Genomic DNA, 24,449 nt, shown 5'->3' with positions numbered 1-24,449 from the left:
CTTAAACATAGTAGGTAGGAACTAACATTAATTTAAATTTCATATTGTTATAGAAAAGATAAGACGTTATTTAGAGTTTAATGTTATTCGTTTGTAAATATTTAATTAGGATAGAAGTTAGCTTAGTATCCATGTGACAAAGTAGCGAGCTAAAGCATATAGGTCGCGGAACATTTTCGGGTAATACATCGTACAGCGAGTAGCTACATTTTGAACAAGCAAAGAAGATGTGGTCCAAGTTGCCCTCATCCAACCCGCATTCACACATTGAGTTCGCACGGACACCAATCATAGCCAGAAATAACGGGGTACATACTTTGCCTAAGCGTAAAGCTTTGGTTTCCTCCGATAGCGGTGCCGTCATATAGCGGCCGTCTCCATACTAAATAATACGGCTAAATATGGGTGTCGTAGTATTTGTATGGAGACGGCCGCTATATGACGGCACCGCTATCGGAGGAAACCAAAGCATAAGCGACAGATGGTGGATATTACCCATTTCGGAGAAGTACGAAATCGATAGAACCACGGTTTTCGAGTAATTCGAGGTTGTACACAGCCATAATGTTTACCGGTCTCTAATCTAGAAGTATCCCATTGTTCCTGCCATGAATTAAACATATCTGTCGCACTTGTAAATTCGTACGTAAGTGTGACAGAAAGACAACACATCGAACGTGGTTCGCGGTAGGCCCTCTGAGGATCTGAGGGTCTAGATCTACCACGAACCACGTTCGACGAGTTGCCTCTCTGTCGTACTTGTACATTTATAGGTAAGTGTGACAGGGAGGCAACACGTGGAACTGGAAAGTGGTTTGCGGTAGGCCATCTGTTCGATCGACAGTTCAATCCTTAGTCTGTGGTTCATTTGTAAAAAAAAATAAACGTAACGACTGTCACTTCACTTCACTGTGCTTTCCTTGCTGACATTTTCACATTTCTTTTTCTGTCATGCAGCGTATTTATTTTCGTGTAGAGGTTATTATTAACTTCATATTTTTGTTACAGAGTACTTTCAGTAACAATTTAACGCCTTACGTGACATGTTAACTGTGCCATGTGATATTATTTACATACAATCGTCAATATTGGTCCAATATTAGTGTTTTCCGGCCAGATAGTGTAAAATGGAGGGTCATTGTGGACAGTCACAGAAGTTAGTGCACGTGAAAGAAGAATTTGAGACAGATTCCGGAAACCTGCACTCGTTTGGCGAAGCGAGCGCACTTGTAGGTGAGTTATTGTATGTTAACCTCTAAGGCCCACCATGCAAGAAAAATTGGCAATCAAATTTGAATCAAGGGTATCACTATCACTGTTCACTATATAGTATAAAACAAAGTCGCTTCCCGCTGTCTGTCTGTCATGCTTAAATCTGTAAAACTACGCAACTGATTTTGATGCGGTTTTTTTAAATAGAGTGATTCAAGAGGAAGGTTTATGTATAATTTATTAACCGAAGCGGGTTGCTAGTTAGGAAAAAGAATTGAAATCGTTTCCTTTTAAAAATGCAACTTTGTTCTAATAATAATAATATAAATTTGCCTAGCCCCGCTGCCGGCGGCACCCTAGGTTAGGTTTTTTATAATGTGTGTATTTTTATAAGGTTATGTATATTATTCTAATATATCAGTATGACGAGATGCATAGAAAGTAAGTTACGTTCACGCTAGCATTTGTCAGTGCCAAACTGGTGGTAGCCAGACTTACCCTATATTATTTTTTATAGAATCAACATCTGGCTTCTGTCACTTGCAACACTACCTCGGAGACCACAACTATGTAAAAAAAGAATCTTCAACAGCAGTAGGTTAGTTAAATTTTTTATTTTAATTTAATTATTATTTATTTCACAGACAACAATAATAATTTGATTATTATTTATTTCATAGACAACAATAATAATTTAATTATTATTTATCTTACTTTAGATTTTGACTGAACTGTTGTGATACATATTTTAATAACCATTTTTACCTACTCAATATTCAATCTATTATTTGACATTATTAAATTATACAAGAGGACTTAATCGCGTATCTAAGTTTTAAGATTTACCTCCGACGTTTCGAGGACGGCCTTGTCCCCGTGGTCTCGGAGAATAATAATTTAATAATGTGTAAAAATCGTGAAAGTTTAAATCAGTGTTATTATTTGACAGTTAGCTTCAAGGACAACGCAGAGCTACAGTATGTAGGCTGTTTGACAGCTGTGCATGTCAAGGAAGAAGACTTCGCAAACGAGTCAAAGGCGCCCTCATGCTCATACAGCGCTGTAAGCAAAGCTGTGCTGTCCCACTTATACCACCATGAAGTGAAAGATGAGAACGTTCCTTCATATACAGCATGTTTAAACAATGCAGAGTCGGGTACAGCGGCAATGCTGACCGGCCTGTACACTAACAAAGTGAAAAATGAGGATATGCTGAAGCCTATGCCTTCACAGACCACCTTATTTCCAGACAGTGTTAACTGTGAAGTGAGCGAGGCAGCCATGTCTACTGAGTGCAACCTTGAAGTTAAAAATGAGGTTATGCCGGTGTTTCTGCCTTCACAAACTCCGTTGTGTTCAAACGGAACAGATATTGTCAAGGATGAGGTGCCGCCAGAGTCTATGCCTTTACAGGCATTAAGTCGAGACAGTGTTGAGCGTCGAGTAAGCGGGGCTATGGGAACTGGCCTGTGCAACTATGAAATTAAGAATGAGGTTATGTCAGAGTATATGCCATCACAAGACATCACCGATGGAGTGAGTGAGGCAGCCATGCTGGCCGGCCTGTACAATGACCATACTGTCAAGGATGAGCTTGTATTAGGACCGGAGCACCCACATAGGCCTGATGCAATACTGGCGGTTCCCAGTAAGTAGTTTCCCTATATTCAAGTTTTAAAAATAAGTTTACCGTCAAATTTTTTTTGTTTTTTATTCAAGCTTTTATACTTTTCTTATAACTGGCAACTTATACTAATCGAGACAATTGTAACAAACCCAAACACAATTAGGTTGCGTTATATTATCACTGTTCCTATGGTCACCTCCAGGGTCCATCATCTGATCAGGTTGACGCCTGTAAAGGCCTCCCATTCTATTGTAATTTGAATCTTTAATTTGACATTTAAAATTCTATTAATGGCATGTTTTAAATCTAAGGTGGCTACATAAATAAATAAATATTATTGGACGATCTCAACACATTCAGTGCCGAAAACCCGACTATCGGGTATTTTATGATTTAGTTCCCAGGCCGGACGAACTGATAGTCGGGATCGTGGTACTACAGCTTTATATGACGAAATGTTTGTGGCCTGGCGCGGATGTCTTGTTTGGCTGGGTGGCAATGAATGTGTTAAACAAATCGACGTAGCCGTACAGTAAGCTCTATAAAGCTTGTGGTTTAACTGCTAGATGACAGTAATTATATGTAATAGACAGATATAAATACTTAATTACATAGAAAACATCCATAACTCAGGAACAAATATCTTGCACACACAAATAAATGCCCTTACCAGGTTTGAACCCTAAATCTTCTGCTTCATATTGCGTGTAACTAATTTTAATAATAAAACAAAATAAATAGGCTAGGATGCTCAAAAAGTAACTAATAATGTTTTATTGTGTTTAGGCTGGGTGTTAACGGACTGGTCTGCATCACCGCTAAAAAAGTGCTCCGTTAGGCTCAAACACCAACAACACCAGGCGTTCACCAACAACCAAGGAACCAAGGGCTCTCATACTGTCAAGACTCCAGAGGTTAAACAAAACCTTACTCATGAGAGAAAAGGGAGAGGCAAAAGGGAATCTGTATGTAGTCTTTGTGGTGAGGCGTTTGGTCTGAAATCAGATTTGATGAGACATGTCCTGAGACACATACATATGCCTACAAGGAAGGGGCAAGAGAGAAACAGCGCCTCGGACTGTGGTGAGTCTGGTTTTTAGGGTTCCGTAACTCAAAAGGAAGTTAACACGTCGTAACGTCTGAATGTCCGACCAAGGAGGGGGCCTTTATCTCCGAAACTACTGTATCTAAAATTTTGAAAAAAATACACATAATAGTTATTTACCTATAGATGACAGGAAAACCTATTAGAAATGTGCAGTCAGACGTCAGAGTCAGACTTAATGGACGGAACACTTGGAACGCGAGTCTGACTCGCACTTGGCCGACTTTTTAAGATTCCGTAGCCAAGAAAAACGGAAGCCTTATAGTTAGCGTGTTCGTCCGTCTGTCCCTATGTCACATCAATTTTTCTTAAAAAGGCTAAGCTATATTTTAATTTAAAAAATTAACATAGGTGTACTGCATAAGTCGTTAATAAGGTTAAACGTTTACATTAATAATTTTTATTTTAACATCGTAACCGTTAAAAACAACAGTTTATAGTTTATAAACTGAAATAAATGTCGTATACTAAGAAATTAAAATATTTTCAGAAAAAAAAACTTTTGTTCTAATACTTCTAATACTCGTATGTAGTTTATATTTTGTTTTTACATTTGTGTGTAGTACTTAGATTAAGTAAGCATGAATATTTCCCATGGGCAGTAAATGCTTCTCCTATATAAGTATATAGGAGAAGCATTTACTGCCCATGGGAAATATTCATGCTCCTTTCGTCTTTCCAGAGAAATCTAAGCCTTCGATGCGTGACTGCTGGGTGAGACTTGAGCGCGGTGTCATGATTCATCGCGAGCTTGAAACCAAGAAAAAATACTCAAGCAAACAGGAAACTGTATCACGACAGGATAGCGTACCACGTCAGGAAACTGTATCACAACAGGATAGTGTACCACGACAGGAAACCGTATCACAACAGGATAGTCTACCACGACAGGAAACTGTATCACAACAGGGAACTGTATCACGGCAGGAAATGCACTCTGACGCTATCCAGCTTACTAGCACACACACATACGCGTGCGACACATGCGATGAAACATTTCAAAATGAAAAGGGCCTTATAAGCCATAATAGGGTGCATCAACGGCAGGTTCAGATATTACCAAATACCAAACCAGAATTAAACCACAAACGCAGTACTAGTAAGAAGGCCTATGTCTGCGAATATTGCAACAAAGTTTTAAAATGTAAACGTTCTGTATACAGGCATGAATTAGCACACAAAGGAGTGAAACCATACTGTTGTAAAATATGTAAAAAAACGTTTGCGAGAGCAGACTACATAAAGCATCATACACGTACGGCACACAGTATTGACGAAAAAACGTGTGATATATGTCAAAAGAAGTACAAGCATTCACATGGTTTAAAGACCCATAAACTATTAATTCACAGTCAAACTGACAGGAAATCGTACCCTTGCGAAAATTGTGGAAAGCATTTTGTAGGATTGGGTAATTTTAAGAGACATAAACAAATTCATATAGCAGAACGTAAATACCAGTGTGAAATATGCAATAAGAAGTATACTCTAAAGTCCACACTAGATAGACATCAGCTAGTTCACACGGGTGAGAAGCCTTACGCTTGTGAAATCTGTAAAAAGCCGTTTTCACTATTACATGCTTTAAAAGTTCATAAAGAAACTCACACGGGAGAAAAACCATATACGTGTCAAATATGTAAAAAGCAGTTTTCGCAATTTATTGGTTTACGCTCACATAGACGCCTTCACGAGGGTATAAAACGTTACATTTGTGAAATCTGTTCAAAAGCGTTCATGCACTTGAGTACTTTAAATAAACATAAACTTATTCACATAGGTGTGAAAAAACATCGCTGTGAAATATGTGACAGACGATTTTTGCTATTGGACACTTTAAAACAACATATAAAAACACATACTGGGATAAAACCATTCTCGTGCGAAATATGCCAGAGGGCATTTAAGACTTCTCATTATTTAAATATACACAAACGGATCCACACTGGTGAAAAACCTTACTGTTGTGAAGTATGTAAAAAAAGTTTTGCACGACGGCAAGCTTTAACGAGTCATATGATTGTACACACAAGAGAGGAAGATGAGGTGTTTTCGTGCGATACGTGTAAGAAGGGGTTTTATCGGAAAGATCACTTAATCGTACATGTAAGGACTCATGATAAAGATAAAACGCTGATTTAAACTTTAACGATTTTTACTCATTATCATTCATAACCAAAACCAAACCTTCCTACAAAACCAAAGTTTGACACCGATTCAGGGACGAATCGAGCTGTCTCTTTCTAATATAGCAATGCTGAACCGATCGGAACCGAGTTTGCCTGAAGGGAAGAGTTTCGCACCCCTGCTATTGGTACGAAAAACGAACACTAATTTAAATATGGCTGTCATTACATGATTTTGTTGTGTGCCAACTCTCCTGAAATGATTAATGGTAGATATTTTTAGGGCGTAATGTGTTTCGTTACTTTTGATGCTCACTGTATCCTTATTACAAGTTAATTTAGGTATTATAGTCGCTACTTTTGTCAAAAACAACCTTAGGAACAAATAAAATTATAACACTGATAAAATTATTTTATTAAATATTTGTATTTTTAAGTGTTCACAATTATATAGAATACCTATAAAGATATTTTATTATTCAAGTAGGCCACGGAAGAAAGAATGAGCGCGCCGCGCTCTAAGGGGAAACGGCATGTGCCTGGATTAGTATGGGAACCATGGGAACCTATGTCGCCAACACGCTGTCACAAAAATTGGCCATATTTTCTTATTTCGAAAGGGATTATGAGCCCACACCCATCACAATAATTTGAACCTTACAGTAAAGAAAATTATGTCGAAATTGCACTACGATTTTTATTTATTGTAAATAGTCATCCCTTTTACACTTGCATGGCTTTTCCAAGAGTGAATGCGATAGGATAAAATATTCGACTATGACGTTGACCATGGTCTAATAAAACATGGTCTTCTCTTCCCAGAGTGTCACTTGCCTACGTCACAATAACATTGCCACTTTATTTCAACATAACATGTTACATGGGTACATTATATCTATGGTTAATAAGTTAAAATATTTCTTTATAATTTTCATTTATATGTATTTTATCTTAAATTTTACAATAACACGTCATTTTTAATTATTCGTTAGCAATATCTTCCGATTCACGAAAGAAATTTCAGACGTTCGGGTAATTCTGTTTACACTACTGGCAACACAGGATAGCGCTGTCACATTTGACAATCCGCCATTTTGTCCCTGACCGTCATCCTTGTCGAACGCGTGTTAATTGTTATTTCCTTCTCGCTCAGTGTCAGCAGTCGCAGTGTTTTCCAAACTTTTCACGTCGTAAGCTTGGTAGTTAATGTTTTGTTACGAAAATTGTTGGCTGCTCTATTCGGAACTGTAAGAGTAGGAGTGAAAAGTGCAGTATAGATTTGTTTTATTTTACTATGTTTCTACATGAATAACTTAAAATTAATGCCGTCAAAATCATTTTCACCGGTGGTTAAAATTCTCCCACATTTTAAAGTTTGAGAACCTGTAAACAGCATGATGACGTAGGCAAGTGACAGTTAGGTCATTCACGAATCTCGGAAGAGAGTACCAGGCGGAGTATATTATTATACCATGGACGTTGACACATGCGATAGGGATGTGAATGATTCGGTGTGATATCGATAAACACTTAGTAATAATTAGTGTAAGTACACGTAAACTACTCAGTGTTTTTATACATCATCATCTTCCTCGCGTTGTCCCGGCATTTTGCCACGGCTCCTGGGAGCCTGGGGTCCGCTTGGCAACTAATCCCAGTAATTGGCGTGGGCACTAGTTTTACGAAAGCGACTGCCATCTGACCTTCCAACCCAGAGGGTAAACTAGGCCCGTATCGGGATTAGTCCGGTTTCCTCACGATGTTTTCCTTCACCGAAAAGCGACTGGTAAATATCAAATGATATTTCGTACATAAGTTCCGAAAAACTCATTGGTACGAGCCGGGGTTCGAACCCGCGACCTCCGGATTGCAAGTCGCACGCTCTTACCACTAGGCCACCAGCGCTGCGCAGTGTTTTTATACATATGTATACTATATTGTCTGGCGAAGATTAGGCTAGGTACCTACTTACTTTTTAATAAAAAAATGCTCGTATTGAAAGTAATCAAGCCACCAACTACGAATATAACTGTAAGCAAGTATATAATAAAAACTGTTAATCCTTAGCCACAGGGCGGACACGCCATACATCAAAAATGATTTGCGTTTATATGTGTGCACGGCACGTCTGTACATGCATGCATGTGTGGGTAAGTCGCTTTACTGAGAGGACGCCAGAAGTCCGCCAGATTCATGTCACGGCCAGTCGCGGGGCGAAGTAATGCGAGTCGGGGCGGGGCGGTGCGTGGCCGTTCTGTATGATAATACTATTACTTATACTGTGCCTTAGCACACCCCATAGAAAATTTGAATTTCGCGCCTTTTTTTACTGACAAGATTTGCTTGACCAGCTATATGAACAATATTTTTTGCACTTAGACGGAGTTATACATACTAATGCGGATAACACACTAATGCGGATACGAATGCTGCTCTGATGTACGAGCGAGATAGCGCTATGCATGTTTTTACCGGAGCATGGTGCGTACTCGCATCGAATGTGAAGACCGCTTTAAGATTTGTGCAAGAGTGTGGAGCGGGATTTAATAGGGCAAATACCCGGCAGTAAAATTATGTGACAGCTTAAAACTGACACCTTATCTACTCGTATTTGATAGATAATATTGACAAATATGCATCCTGGGTAGTTACTAGTTGGGTACTTACAATACTATAAGAAAAACTTTAAATCAAATGATCCATTGAATAGCAATAAATAAGTAAGAACATATTTTGTACATAATATAGAATGTGCATAAGCGACGACTTTTTCGATATGATCATCTAGCTAGAGGAAAACAAAAATAAATTACTAAGAACATGTATGAACATAAACAAAACGAACTGTGTATTTATACAAACATCGACATCGATAACATTTTTGATATGGTCCTCGCACTGGGGCCGAATAGCGCACCCGTACATGACTTTTACGCTAAGTAGATATCAACCTTATCTCATTTACATAAATTTGATTTTTGTACTAAACAATCCAAAAATCCTTGCGGAAACCGAAAATGTAAAAAATATTGAAATAATACTTACCGATGATATGAAATGCCTCCATGTCTAATATTTTTTGTTATAAACTGAAATAGTTGTCATATACTAAAAAAAGTGGCGTAGTCTTTCAGTGTGATCCGGCCTCCGCTACTGGAGGGCTTGTAATCACAATCACTTTCTTTAGTATAATATGAGATCTATTTCACTTTGTACTCCCCATAATATTTTGACACTACAAATAACGTCACCATTAATTAGCGTATTTTTCGTCAGTGTTAGATTCCGTGTCAGTATGAGTTTTGTCTTGGCGCTTGCTGGCGAGCGCCTCGACGTGTGGAAGGCATTCTAGTCTTACGTATGGCCCGGCAAAAAAGAGTAGAAATTAAAAAGTGGCAATACTGTAGTGTCGTCCCTTTCAAATTAATCAAGAAAAACGGGACGACACTACACTCTACAGTGTTGCCACTTTTTAATGTGTACTCTGTTTTGCCAGGCTATAGCAATCTCGGTTTACATATAGTCGGCCGCGGCGCTCCAGTACTATAGATTTCGGCTATAATTCACAATATGTAAAACCTTTAGCGCCTATATTTTTCATATTTTGCCGACTTTTCTATTGACTGAATTGGTTTGCCAGAATATTGTCTTGCGAGAAAGAGATATCTCTTTCTCGCTCTCACTTACGGGTGCGGCGCACCAAGGTCGCGGTGCGGTAGTCTGTTATGACTTTTACACAGCATGACAGCACCACTTTGTATAGATGGTCAAGCAAATCTGGTCAGTATTTTATTATGTATCAAATTTTCTATGGGACGATATCCCTTCGCGCCTTCATTTTTCAAATTTGCCGCCTTTTTCTACTGAAAAGATCTGCTTGACCATCTATAGGGCCCTCCACACTCGTGCGCGAAACGCGGCGCGAAGCCGCGAACGCGAGTGTGGCGTCGATTTCGCAGATTGTTCACGCCTTCGCGCATTGTTCCCCGTTTTTTGTCGGGTTTTCGGCCCGCGTCAAAGGAGGCGCGAAGCGCGAACTAGCAAGACTCCACACTACTCACTATTTTGGCTGATCAGTTACAAGATAAATATTAATTATATTATATAAAGCGGCTATAATTCACAGTTTTACAACAAAACAAAATGGAAGAATAGCCACAGCAAGTATGATGCCGTAGATAAATGACAGTTAAACTCGATCAGCTGAAGCTTTTCCGCCATCTTGGCGCGAACCAAACTGCGAATTTACCGCGAAGTGTGCGAGTGTGGAGTCATTCGTCAACGTCGCGCTTTGAGTATATAGCCTAAGAAGATGTGATACACGGGCGACCCCCTCCGGCAAAGTACATTGGTCAACTGTTCAAACACGTTATATAAAACTACTTGAAGTCGCTTCACCGCCATTTTGCATCGTTCCGTGTCGCGAGACGTTTCTCTAAAAAAATAGTGACTTGTTCAGTATTATCGTGTAAAAGTTGATCTGATAACTCAAATTCGCAACAAGATTGCGTTTCCTATCATAAATAAGTATTTATACTAACTATTAAATGTATATTGAAGTACAATCTCCATTTAAAGAAAAAACCGTTGCGATACATAAACGACAGAAAAATGTAAACATGAATACAGTGGTACGGGGACGAATCGGTCTTAAGACTCTTAAGGGATGTGACAAAGTCAAAAAAGCGACTCAACATTTGAATGATTGAATGAATCATTCATTCATTCAATCACTGCAGTTTGTTTAATATAGCTGATCAAGCAAATAATGTCAGTAAAAAAAAGGCGCGAAATTCAAATCTATATATATAAACGTGAAAGACCTGACTGACTGACTTAAATCAACGCCCAGCCCAAACCGCTGGGACTAGAAAGTCCAAATTTGGCAAGTAGGTTCCTTATAAGGTCTAGGGGTCCACTAAGAAAGGATTTTTCAAAATTCATTCCCTAAAGGGGTGAAATGGGGGTCCAAAATTTAAAAAAAACTCTCCTGCGCGTGCGAAGTCGCGGGCAAAAGCTAGTTTTCTATAAACCCGGAAAACCCGCGGGCGACAGTTCATTCCACAGTTTAACTGTGCGTGCGGGCTAAGACACAAAGACACATAAATACAGACAACCATACATACAAACAATCATTTTATTGGCTACCTAATATCTTCAATGTACAGAATTTTCACTTTTACAATTTTATAATAAATAGTATAAGACAATTCAGTTCATTCATCAAACTGATTTGACTCATTCTTCAGATGTGACCCATCACTATTATGTTCGTATGTATGCTGCATAGTTATGTGAAAACTCTGTCTGTGTGCGTGTAATTTTTGATGTGTTGAATTTTATTGTAGTGTGCGTTTGTCGCAACAGCAAAATCTGTGTCTGTTGAGTTACTTATCTTTTGGTGGTGTGCTGTAGGTGTTTACCTTGCCCCCCGCTAAAAGTGGTGAAAAAATTTGTTCGAAGAGTTTACGTTATCACATCTCCTTAGGCTATATACTCAAAGACGTCGCGGTATGTTCGCTCCGCGAAGTCGCGCCGCGATTCGCGCGCATAGTCTGGAGGGGGCTTATAAGTGCTACTTTTTTTTACAAATAATAAAGCACTAACAGGCGGGTGTACAGGACTGCTACCTTGGTACGGTCCGAGGTCTGTTCGATCAAAAGAAAGGTTCTCCGGCCTTAACTCTAAGGCCGGAGAACCTTTCGCAAAGCCGGCCACTCGGCCGGCGATTGCCCATTGTGTACTGGGGCCTTAATATTATCATTATTGGACTGGACTATCTAAAGCCCCCTCCACATTGGTGCGCGAATAGCGGCGCGAAGCCGCGATTTAAAGACATATATACTGAAGGCATACTAATTGGATTTAACTTATGGATAAAAAAAAAAACAAAAAGTAGACTTTATAACTAAAACCTTAGAGGATATAGGTAACCAAACGGAGACGTCTTATTTTAATTTTCTGTACGAAAAGCCCCCTCTACACGTGCGCGAATCGCCAGCGCGAAGACGCGACCGCGAGTGTGGTATCTAGGTCGCAGATCTGCGAAATCGACTCCACATTTGCGTTCGCGGCTTCGCGGCGCGGTTTATGCACGAGTGTGGTGGAGGCTAAACAGTCTGCCGATATTTACGGGGGAGGGGCACGTCAAAACGTAAAGTAAAAGTAGCCATGTAATATAAAAGTTAGTCCATACATTGTGTATAACCATATTTTCGACAGAGGGGGACGCCTGTTAATGGCGACTCCGTTTGGTTATATCCTCTAAGACAAACTGACTTATTATGTTACGCGTGCGGTGCGATAGTGTGTTATCACTTTTATCCTACCGAAGATGAGGCAATTTGGCATATGGTCTTAACCGGTCTAGAAGGACAAATAAAAAAAAATCAATCATTGTCAACTGTCAAGAATGTCAACTTTACTTTTTTTGCATGAATCTACCTTCATCATACATGGTAGTATTTCTATAGGATATAGGTAATGTTTTTCATGTTTTTTTGAGTTTTTTAGATGCTTACCGAAAAACAACAATATGGTTTTGAGAAGATCACTTTTATGTAAGTATTGTTTAATGAATGAGATGCCTCATTAAGTAAGATTCCCACCGAACGGGCGCAGTCGAAGCGCATTTCACATTTGTCCGGCCGCAAGCCGGTCGGCTACTCGCGGACGCGTCCACACGGACTCAATCGCTCCTGCCTTACCCACATAATGTTTAGGCACATTGAAAATGCGCTCCGGCGCTGCCCAACTCCGCCCAGTCGGTGGGAATCGTACATTACTCAAAATCTTTGTTTTAAAATGAGTACTTAAGCCATTTATTAGGTTATGCATGTTTTGGCCTTAGCTATCATTTCAATGGACTACTAGTTACCAGAGGTTGGAAAGGGTGAGCTATTTACCTTATAATTTGATATGCCTTACTTCATATTATAAGGCAAATATAGTCGGTCAAACCAATTTGTCAGTAAATAGGAACAAAAAAAACTATACTCATCCTTTTCTGGGTGGACTAAACTAGTACTAGTTTAAGCCAAAATAGTATGATTCTCTCTGTCTATATCTGAAATGAGACAGTCCTTTGACACACTATAGCACACCCTTGCTGACTTTTGACTACTACATATTTGTTCTTTTCAGTTGCCAAATGATATGGAAAAAAAATTAGGATGGATCCAAATTGCAATTCTTATGTATTTCTATGTATATTTCGGGAATTTCCAAAACGGCTCTAACAATTTCGATGAAATTTGCTAACCCCCATCGTTTTCGGGGACGAGAAATTGATCTAGCTAAAGACCTCTGGGTAAACGCGCATTTTTAAGATTTATATATTTTTTATGATTGGACACTTAATACGATACAACCACTTCTTTAAACCTATCCTGGAGGGGCGATAGGACGCAAAATGGGTAGAGGAAACCCCAGAGGCAGCTTTTTAGAACAAGTGAAAGAAACAGTAGGGGTTGTGTCGTATCAAAAAGTCAAAGAGCTGGTGCAAGATAGGGAATGCCGGAAGATACTCCACCGACAAGTGAATAACTCTTAGCAAAGCTCGGTCTCCCAGATATTTAATAATATATTTATTTCTTGTTTCATCAAGGTTGTTGTTGGAATTACTGTGAGCTGTAGACCCCGCGAGCGTAACTTAAAACGGAATAAATGTATGGCTCTGCTATTTTGAAATAATTCCGAAACTTCCGAAAATTCTATTTAATCATGGAGCTGGTTTTTATTTATAATTTTAGTTATTGTTATTGTAGTTAGTTGTAGTTTTTAATTTTAATATAATTTTTTTTGCATATATTACTTACTTCTTTACTTATTTAATAAATTGATTTAATCATTGCCAAACCTCCTCACAAAATTTCACAAGAATCTGTTGAGAAATGCGACCTGTTGAGGAGAACATCTGGACACACGCAAGCATTTTTACCCAAGCTGAAATGGAGACCTTAGCTAACGCAATTAGTTTCACTTGTAACAAACTATGAAATAAAATCTTGCATTTCAATTTTAACCTACCTTTTTTTCCGAAATTTTACAAGTATACATATTTTTGGGCAGAAATTTAATACCTGTCTAACTTAAATGCTTTTTAACTTGGCAGTGCACATTAAGGAGCAGACAGACGATATCCAGCAGTCTGACTGTCAGATGGAGACACAGTGTGCGGATCAAATTAAAGAGGAGTCCTCATGCTCGGATAATGAGGAGTGCAGCACGAGTAAGGCAGTTATGCCGGCCAGCCTGTACACCAACCACAAGCCCTTATGTTCGGACACTGCAGGTTATGGTGTGAGTGAGGCAGAAAAGCTAACTGATGAGGTAAAGGAGGAGGCCCTGTGTTCAGACGGCATGACTGGCATGAGCGAGTCGGCCATGCTGGCCGGTGTGGATACTGACCATGATGTAAAGGATGAGCTTGTACTCGGATCAGAGCATGTGAAGGAAGAGCCTTCATTGTCGGAGAGCCTGGAGTATGGAATGAGTGAGGCAGCCATGCTGGCAGACCTGTATGCTGACCATGTTGTAAAAGACGAGTTGGTGCTGGGGCCGGAGCATCCACATCGGCCAGATGTTTCTCTGGTAGTCCTCGGTAAGTTATTCTAGATGATGTTATTTGTAAAAATATTAACATTTTTTTAATGAAAAGAGCAGGTTGTTACTGAAATTATTTTAATTAATATGTTTAAAAAAAATATGAATGAAAACTTGGAATCAGTTTTAAATTACTAGACAAAATTACCCACCATACCATACTTCATAATTATGTATGGTAAATCAAGAACTGAATGTGCAAAAGTACCTACGGTAACATACAATGTACTCATTTGTAATTTTAAAATTTTGATTCAGCCAACTAAAATAGACCTACATTACATTACATACTCGTACTTACATTACAAAAATACCTTAACTAAAAACAATTTAGACAGTAAAATAGTGTTCCTAGCTTAGTCAGTAGGAAGTTGGAAGTCCTGAGAGTATTTTCTATGTATCTTATCTAAGTACAAGTATGTAGTAACTACCCATGCTAGACTAAGATAAATACATAACACAGATACACAACACAGGCCTAATTGAGCGTACTGTAGGTTTATCTAAAAATATCGACATGTCTGTTATCGATCTTACCTTAACGTTATAGATATTTATTACATTTTATAAGAAGATAGCTACCGCGAAATAAACAACACGTTCGATATCATTTTCTCTTTTGATATATTGGTAGTTTTCTATTTTATTGGTACTGTATACTACAGTTTACGTTTTAGTTTTTAAGTACTAAATATATGTAATAAAGAAATTATGTACCTATGAAATTATTTCTCGGTAACTTACCTACAGCAAGTAAAAAAGTTAAGTACATCTTTTAAAGATTAATCTATGAGTTCTATGACTTATCGATAACAGATTTATCGATGTTTAATTTTCTCCAACTCCAACACTCGTTTTTGCCACAAAAACTACTGTCTGCTCATGACTTTATGGTTTTATTCTGAGCAGACTGGGCGCTAGCTGTCACAGACGGTTTCCTGCAGGAGCCTCGGAAGCACACCTCTGCAACGCACCCGGCACTGAAGGACTGCTGCGTAAGGCTCGAGCGCCTCCACCACGAGGCCCCGGCCTTGCACACCATACAAGACACCACTCACACTGACAGCGATCCTGAAGATGAAATGTACACTACAGTTGACTGTGAGAGAGTGCCTGAACCGGTGTGTGATCTTTGTGGCAAGAAGTTTTCTCTAAAGTCTGAGTTATTGAAGCATGTCATGACCCACATTCACACGTCTAGTATGGAGCAAGAAGGCAGCGGGCCTGTTGTCGCTGACTATGGTAAGTTCTTGATCAAATTCAAAAATATATATTGATATTTGACGACTGGTCTGGCCTAGTGAGTAGTGACCCTGCCTGTTGAGCCGCGGTCCTGGGTTCGAATCCTAGTAAGGGCATTTATTTGTGTGATTAACACAGATATTTGTTCCTGAGTCTTGGGTGTTTTCTATGTATTTGTATATTATATAATTATATCGTTGTCTGAGTACCCACAACACAAGCCTTCTTGAGTTTACTGTGGGACTTGGTCAATTTGTGTAAGAATGTCCTATAATATTTATTTATTTATTTATATGAAGTCACTGTAAATTGGCTTGAGGTCAATGTGGCTTATTCCCTCATAAGGGCTATTCCATCGGGTTATTCCCACTAGTTACCACCAAGTTGTTACCAGTGGTAACTACTGGGATTTTTTTTTCTGGGATATCAAACGGTGTGTCCAACGCCATCTACACGAGTATAGGCCAAAGGTGTGGCGCCATCTATTCGAGCATAACTTTTTCTTGATTTCCGAGGCACGTTTTTTCCTTAGACTTTACTTATACGGACTTAATTAACCGATGATTTAACAATGTGGTTTCAGTATTTGAAGAAAATCCGTTACAGGAGCGCGTCCTTAGTCGAGACTCTCCGCTCGCGCTCCGAAACGGCTGCGTGCTGCTCGAACACCTCCAACACCACGAGGCGCTCGCCGGCAACGACACAACACATACTGCCGTGTCAGTACCGTGTAACAAGCAGTTTCAGGATGTGCGACTATTAAACAAACATAAAAAAGTTCATACAGGTGAAAAACCATATATGTGCGAAATATGTAAAAAACAGTTTTCGAAGAACTCCTTAAATATACACAAAGTTACCCACACGGGTATTACGTGTGAAATTTGTAACGAACATTTTAGGCAATGGGAAAAATTTCGAATTCATAAGCGAACTCACACGGGCGGGACGATATATACGTGCGCGCTGTGTAATATGAAGTTTGCAAATGTCTGGAAATTGAATGCGCACAAACGAACACATACAAACGAGCGGCCACACGCATGTGGGATATGTGGAAAGCGGTATACACGAGCTTCTGATTTAACGAGACATAATCGGTATCACACTGGTGAAAAACTCTTCTCCTGCAAGATGTGTGATAAGAAATATTCGGAACAAGATTCTTTGAGCAAACACATACTAAGCCATACTGGAGCGGAGCCTTATTCTTGCGAAATCTGCAAAAAACGGTTCGCGCAAAAGAGCAGTTTAAAAACACACATACGAAGCCATACTGAAGCGAAGCCTTATTCTTGCGAAATCTGCAAAAAACGGTTCGCGCAAAAGGGCAGTTTGAAAAGACACATATTAAGCCATACTGGAGCGAAGCCTTACTCTTGCGAAATCTGCAAAATACGGTTCGCGCGAAAGGGCAATTTGAACACACACATACGAAGCCATACTGGAGCGAAGCCTTATTCTTGCGAAATCTGCAAAAAACGGTTCACGCACAAGGGCAATTTAAAAAAACACATACTAACCCATACTGGAGCGAAGCTATATTCTTGCGAAATCTGCAAAAAACGGTTCGCGCAAAAGGGCAGTTTGAAAAGACACATACTAAGCCATACTGGAGCGAAGCTATATTCTTGCGAAATCTGCAAAAAACGGTTCGCGCAAAAGGGCAGTTTGAAAAGACACATATTAAGCCATACTGGAGCGAAGCCTTACTCTTGCGAAATCTGCAAAATACGGTTCGCGCGAAAGGGCAATTTGAACACACACATACGAAGCCATACTGGAGCGAAGCCTTATTCTTGCGAAATCTGCAAAAAACGGTTCGCGCACAAGGGCAGTTTGAAAAGACACATACTAAGCCATACTGGAGCGAAGCTATATTCTTGCGAAATCTGCAAAAAACGGTTCGCGCAAAAGGGCAATTTGAACACACACATATTAAGCCATACTGGAGCGAAGCCTTATTCTTGCGAAATCTGCAAAAAACGGTTCACGCACAAGGGCAATTTAAAAAAACACATACTAACCCATACTGGAGCGAAGCTATATTCTTGCGAAATCTGCAAAAAACGGTTTGCGCAAAAGGGCTATTTGAACAAACACATACTAAGTCATACTGGAGGGAAGCCTTATTCTTGCGAAATCTGCAAAAAACGGTTCGCGCAAAAGAGCTATTTGAACATACACATACGAATCCATACGAAGCCTTATTCTTGCGAAATCTGCAAAAAACGGTTCGTGCAAAAGAGGAGTTTGAACACACACATACTAAGCCATACTGGAGCGGAGCCTTATTCTTGCGAAATCTGCAAAAAACGGTTCGCGCAAAAGAGCAGTTTAAAAATACACATACGAAGCCATACTGGAGCGAAGCCTTATTCTTGCGAAATCTGCAAAAAACGGTTCGTGCAAAAGGGCCATTTGAACACACACATATTGAGCCATACTGGAGCGAAGCTTTATTCTTGCGATATCTGCAAAAAACGGTTCACGCGAAAGTTCGATTTGAACACACACATACGAAGCCATACTGGAGTGAAGCCTTATTCTTGCGAAATCTGCAAAAAACGGTTCGCGCAAAAGAGCAGTTTGAACACACACATATTAAGCCATACTGGAGCGAAGCCTTACTCTTGCGAAATCTGCAAAAAACGGTTCGTGCAAAAGGACAGTTTGAACACACACATATTAAGCCATACTGGAGCGAAGCCTTATTCTTGCGAAATCTGCAAAAAACGGTTCGCACAAAAGAGCTATTTGAACAGACACGTAAAAAGCCATACTGGAGTAAAGCCTTACTCTTGCGACATCTGCAAAAATCGGTTCGCTCACAAGGGCAGTTTAAAAACACACATACTAATCCATACTGGAGCGAAGCCTTATTCTTGCGAAATCTGCAAAAAACGGTTCGCACAAAAAGGCAATTTCAACACACACATATTAAGCCATACTGGAGCGAAGCTTTATTCTTGCGATATCTGCAAAAAATGGTTCGCGCACAAGGATAGTTTAAAAACACACATACTAAGCCATACTGGAGCAGAGCCTTATTCTTGCTTAAGATCAGATATTTTAAAAATTTAAAAAACCATGAAGTGCGATGTGCGTTAAATGAACTTTTAGCACTCGACACGTTTAGAGAGTACATTTAAAATAAATAGGGAGTATTACAGTAGTGACTTAAGTATACCATAGAGTAACTTATACATACTATACCTTAAACTGTTTTTTGACAAGTTTTCACAGGCAATCAAATAATAATAAATAAGTAAGCACATAGATATAATACATATAAACATAATTATAATAAATATTTTAGATTTAAGCTAGTTTTTAATTTCTTTTAGTAATACACTGTATATATCTTGTTTGTAAATAAATGATTATTAAAAAGTCATAAATATTATTAGAAATTAAGACTAGGGAATAAGTCCCCGCTCTACCTAGTTAATAAAATCTTAAATATTAAAGATTGTAACTAGGTTTTAGAAATTGTAATTCTATTATTATTTGAAATAAACAGATTTCACAAAAAAAATATATGAAATTGATACATCAAGGCGGTTTGTATACAAAGGGTCTACCGGGAAACGCGAAATCGAAACTCTACCTGCCTCTTTATCACTCGAATATGCAAGAGTGATAGAGAGGTTAGATAACAAAATTTCGACTCTCTTCGTTTGCGGTAGACCCTTAGATTGTGATTTATTGTGGGAGTGACGCCACCTACGCAGAGTTTCGCGAAATGTTCCCTATTCTCTACGAGATTAAAGTATGTCGTATGGAACAGGGATCGGAACCGGTTTTTAGCAAAAACTTCGAAATAACCATATTTTTCGAATTATTATGTACTCGAAATGTAGGACTCAGTTGTGTGTTTAGATAACGACTTCGTATTATTAGATTGCCCAATTAGAAATGAAATAATTAGCAAAGAACGAAAAAATACCGTTTTCGTTCCCATACAAAAAATACCGGTATCCGATCCCTGGTATGGAATATCATTAATTATGTTTAAAAAAGTTTGTTCGCAAAGACCCCTGTTTGGGTGAAGGCCTTCTCCAGTTGTCGCCAAGTGTTTCTATCCTTGGCCTTCTGCGGCCAGTCCTTGCCAGCTGTAGCCACTATTTCATCGGTCCACCTTTCTTTCGGCTTCCGGTGGGACCACGCCAGTGTGGTTATTTTCAACTTTAACTTCAAATATACCTACTTTATTCATGTAGGCCTAGCATGTAGCAACAATCACTTATAAATAGTAGCTACTTATTACATAAAAATAAATAAAATAAAAAAGCCTTTTAATTCCTTATTTGAAGTACATAATTTTGCATGCATTTATTATTAGTTATTTTATCAACAGTTAAATTATCACTTAGGTATATCATTTGTTAATATAATGAAAATTAAATTAAAAATTTATTTACTATTATCTATTAATCTAAATTATGTAAGGACCCCTCTTAGGGTGAAGGCCTCCTCCAGTTGTCTCTGTCTTGCGCCTCATGTCTCCACCTGTCTCCGCCTATCTGTCTGATCTCGTCAACCCATCGTTCTGTCGGTTTGCCCGACCTTCGCTGGCCTTCAGGGCCTTTCCAGAAGGTGGCTTTATTTGTCCACTTAGTCCTGTCCATTTGAGCCACATGGCCGGCCCATTTCCATTTAAGCTTTTGTGCATGTTCTAAAGCATCTATTACCTTTGTGTTGTTTCGTATGGTAGAGTTTCTGACCTTGTCTTTTAATTTTAAACCCGACATGCTTCTCTCTAAACTTCTTTGGCATACCTGTATTTTATTTCTTGCTGTATTGTTGAGCACCCAAGTTTGACATCCATACGTTAGGCAAGGCAAAAGACAAGAATCCGCAACCTTCTTTTTCAGGGGCATCGGGATCAATCGGGATGTTAGATTTGAAGATTTCTTTGTGGCCTTTTTACAATTTAAATTTTACTTGAAAGGATTTAAACTACCTAAAATGAACAGATCTTGGAGGATACAACTAAATTATATCCTCCAAGGAACAGATAACCATTATAACATAACTCTATATACAGTGTGTAAATCCAAAACGGGCGATATATTAAACCAGATATAGAATGTATCCTTGTAAACTTTAATTTAGAATTTTTTTAAGTTATTCTTTATTATGACCCCGTTATAATTATTTGAATTATTGTCTAAAGGAGGCATGGAACGCCAAATATATAAAAGTTACATTAAAACAAAATAAAATAGGTTTTTCGCAATAATTGAGTTTATTATTATTTTATAAAATATTAATTATCCATTAGCATTTCTAGCACAGACATAGAATCCGCGCTCGCGCTAGAAAAAGTGGCGTAGTCTTCCAGTGTGATCCGGCCTCCGCTACTGGAGGGCTTGTAATCACTTTATTTAGTATATGAGATCTATTTCACTTTGTAAGTTTGTACCCCATAATATTTTGACACCGTACAAATAACGTCACCATTATTTAGCGTATTTTTCGTCAGTGTTAGATTCCGTGTCAGTATGAGTTTTGTCTTGGCGCTTGCTGGCGAGCGCCTCGACGTGTGGAAGGTATTTTAGTCTTACGTATGGCCCGGCAAAAAAGAGTAGAAATTAAAAAGTGGCAATACTGTAGTGTCGTCCCTTTCAAATCAATCAGAAAAACGCATAGTTGTTGCCGTTTTGGTGGTTACAAAGCTGTGTATGTTTTTGCGTAAAAACGTCTATGATGCATTTTTAGGGACGTGAAAAGTCGATTTTAATCATGTTATATATCGATAAACGCTACACAGCGGAACGGAAAAGCGATTAATTAAAGCTTCAATTTCTTCGTTTAAAATAAATAAAATTGAAATGCTAATGGATTATGAATATATTATAATATAATAAAATGATTCAATTATTGCGGAACACATATTTTAGTACGTATTTATGTATTGTATTTAAAAATCGGAACTTTCCCTTCGTTCCCTTTCCCTGCTGTGGCGTGACGATAAAATCGTGATCTGATAACCACGATAAAGAGTAAAAGCGTTTTTTGTTCATTTTAGGTATCGGTAAACTTTTCAAGTAAAATTAAAATTGCAAGAAATGTCGATAGTTTATCGATATGACTTTATCGACATTGCCACAGCAAGGTGGTTACATATGTTAATTTGTTGTTAATCGTACATAAAAACAAAGTGGCAACAGTGACAGCTCGCTTAGGGTCCATTGTGATTAAAAAGAAATAAAAAGTAGGCTTTATATAGCTGGTCAACCAAATCTTGTCAGTAAAAAAAGGCGCGAAATCCTTCGCCTGCTTCCCGTGTGCTCCTTATATTCCGTACAAAAACCTTAGAGGATATAACCAAACGGAGACGCCTTGTCTGTAATTTTCTGTACAAAAAGCCCCCTCCACACTCATGCGCGAATCGCGACGCGAAGTCGCGAACGCGAGTATGGTATCAAGATCGCAGATCGAGAAGAAATTTACATTAGATTAGATCTGCGAAATCGATTCCATACTCGCGTTCGCGGCTTCGTGCCGCGATTCATGCACGAGTGAGGTGGAGGCTAAACAGTCTGCCGATTTTTACGGGGGAGGGGCACGTCAAAACGTAATGTAAAAATAGCCATGTCATATAAAATTAGTCCATACATTGTGTATAACCATATTTTCGACAGAGGGGGACGCCTGTTAATGGTTATATCCTCTAAGACAGTGGTTCCTAACCTGGGGGTAATTACCCCCGTAGGGGTAAAACTGGTATTTTACGGGGGTAATAAGCTAACCTAATATAACAATAACATAACAATACAACAAACGTACACGTTTTATTTTTTATTACCATTGGGAGGAGGGGTAAAATCAGGTTCCCTAGTTAGTCATAGTGGTGACCGGACTGAAAAGGTTAGGAACCACTGCTGTAAGACAAACTGACTTATTATGTTAGGGCCCCAGTCTTGGAGGATATAATCAAACGGAGACGCCATGTCTGTAATTTTCTGTACAAAACAGTCTGCCGATATTTGCGGGGGAGGGGAACGTCAAATGTATGCGTAACGTAAAAATAGTCATGTCAGATAAACGTCAGTCCATACATTGTGTATGACCGTTGGCCGCCTATTTTCGACAGAGGGGAAAGCCTGTTAATGGCTACTCCGTTTAGTTGTATCCTCCAAGGCCCCAGTACACAATGGGCCATCGCCAGCCACTCCAAGGGACGCATTTATGCATTAGAGGGAGCAAGTGATATTGCTATGTCATTCTACCGCATGGCTGCGTCCCTTGGAGTGGCCGGCGATGGCCCATTGTGTACTGGGGCCTTTACGCGTGCGGTGCGATAGTGTGTTATCACATTTAATCCTGCCGAAGACGAGGCAATTTGGCCTATGGTGTTAACCGGTCTAGACAGAATAAAAAAAATATCAATCATTGTCAACTGTCAAGAATGTCAACTTTACTTTTTTAGATGCTTACAGAGTATCCACAATATGGTTTTATGAAGATCACTTTGATGTAAGTATTGTTTAATGAATGAGATGCCGTATTAAGTACGATTCCCGCCGAACGGGCGCAGTCGAAGCGCATTTCACATTTGTACGGCCGCAAGCCGGTCGGCTACTCGCGGACGCGCCAGACGGACTCGATCGCTTCTGCCTTACCCACATAATGTTTAGGCACATTCAAAATGCGCTCCGGCGCTGTCCGACTCTGCCCAGCCGGTGGGAATCGTACATTACTTACTCAAAATCTATGTTTTAAAATTAAATACTTAAGCCATTTATTAGGTTATGCATGTTTTAGCCTTATTTCAATGGACTACTAGTTATCAGAGGTTGGAAAGGGTGAGCTATTTACCTTATAATTTGATATGCCTTACGTCGTATTATAAGGCAAATATAGTTGGTCAAACCAATTTGTCAGTAAATAGGAACAAAAAAACTATACTCATCCTTTTCTGGGTGGACTAAACTAGTACTAGTTTAAGACAAAGATAGTATGATTCTCTCTGTCTATATCTGAAATGAGACAGTCCTTTGACACACTGTAGCACACCCTTGTCGACCTTTGACTACTACATATTTGTTCTTTTCAGTTGCCAAATGACATGGAAAAAAAATTTGGATGGATCCAAATTGCAATTCTTATGTGTTTCTATGTATATTTCGGGAATTTCCAAAACGGCTGTAACAATTTAGATGAAATTTGCTAACCCCCATCGTTTTCTGGGACGAAAAATTGATCTAGCTAAAGACCTCTGGGTAAACGCGCATTTTTGAGATTTATAATTATATTTTTTTTTGATTGGACACTTAATACGATACAATCACTTCTTTAAACCTATCATGGAGGGGCGGATAGGACACAAAAGGGGTAGAGGAAAACCCAGAGGCAGCTTTTTAGAACAAGTGCAAGAAATAGTAGAGTTTGTGTCGTATCAAAAAGCCAAAGAGCTGGTGCAAGATAGGGAATGCTGGAAGATACTCCACCGACAAGTGAATAACTCTTAGCAAAGCTCGGTCTCCCAGATATTTAATAATATATTTATTTCTTGTTTCATCAA

The 24,449-nt window shown here is 39.0% G+C and overlaps 2 protein-coding genes across 2 annotated transcripts in view; both read left to right on the top strand.

The window, feature by feature from the left end:
• LOC134659241 (androgen-dependent TFPI-regulating protein-like) overlaps nt 1–24,449 on the top strand; it is a 516,400-nt gene that overhangs the window by 375,297 nt on the left and 116,654 nt on the right. The window lies entirely within an intron of this gene.
• Nucleotides 1,128–23,992, top strand: LOC134659062 (zinc finger protein 62 homolog). Its single transcript, XM_063514668.1, has 8 exons — nt 1,128–1,233; nt 2,162–2,860; nt 3,626–3,922; nt 4,627–5,892; nt 14,184–14,672; nt 15,584–15,916; nt 16,500–16,646; nt 23,982–23,992. Exons 1-8 carry the CDS (start codon nt 1,128–1,130, stop codon nt 23,990–23,992), a joined length of 3,348 nt encoding a protein of 1,115 aa, XP_063370738.1.

This window comes from Cydia amplana, chromosome 24 (genome assembly GCF_948474715.1).
Source record: "Cydia amplana chromosome 24, ilCydAmpl1.1, whole genome shotgun sequence".
Lineage (NCBI taxonomy): Eukaryota > Metazoa > Arthropoda > Insecta > Lepidoptera > Tortricidae > Cydia > Cydia amplana.
The sequence above is the reverse complement of the archived record's forward strand: the minus strand, read 5'-3'. Positions and strand labels throughout refer to the sequence as shown.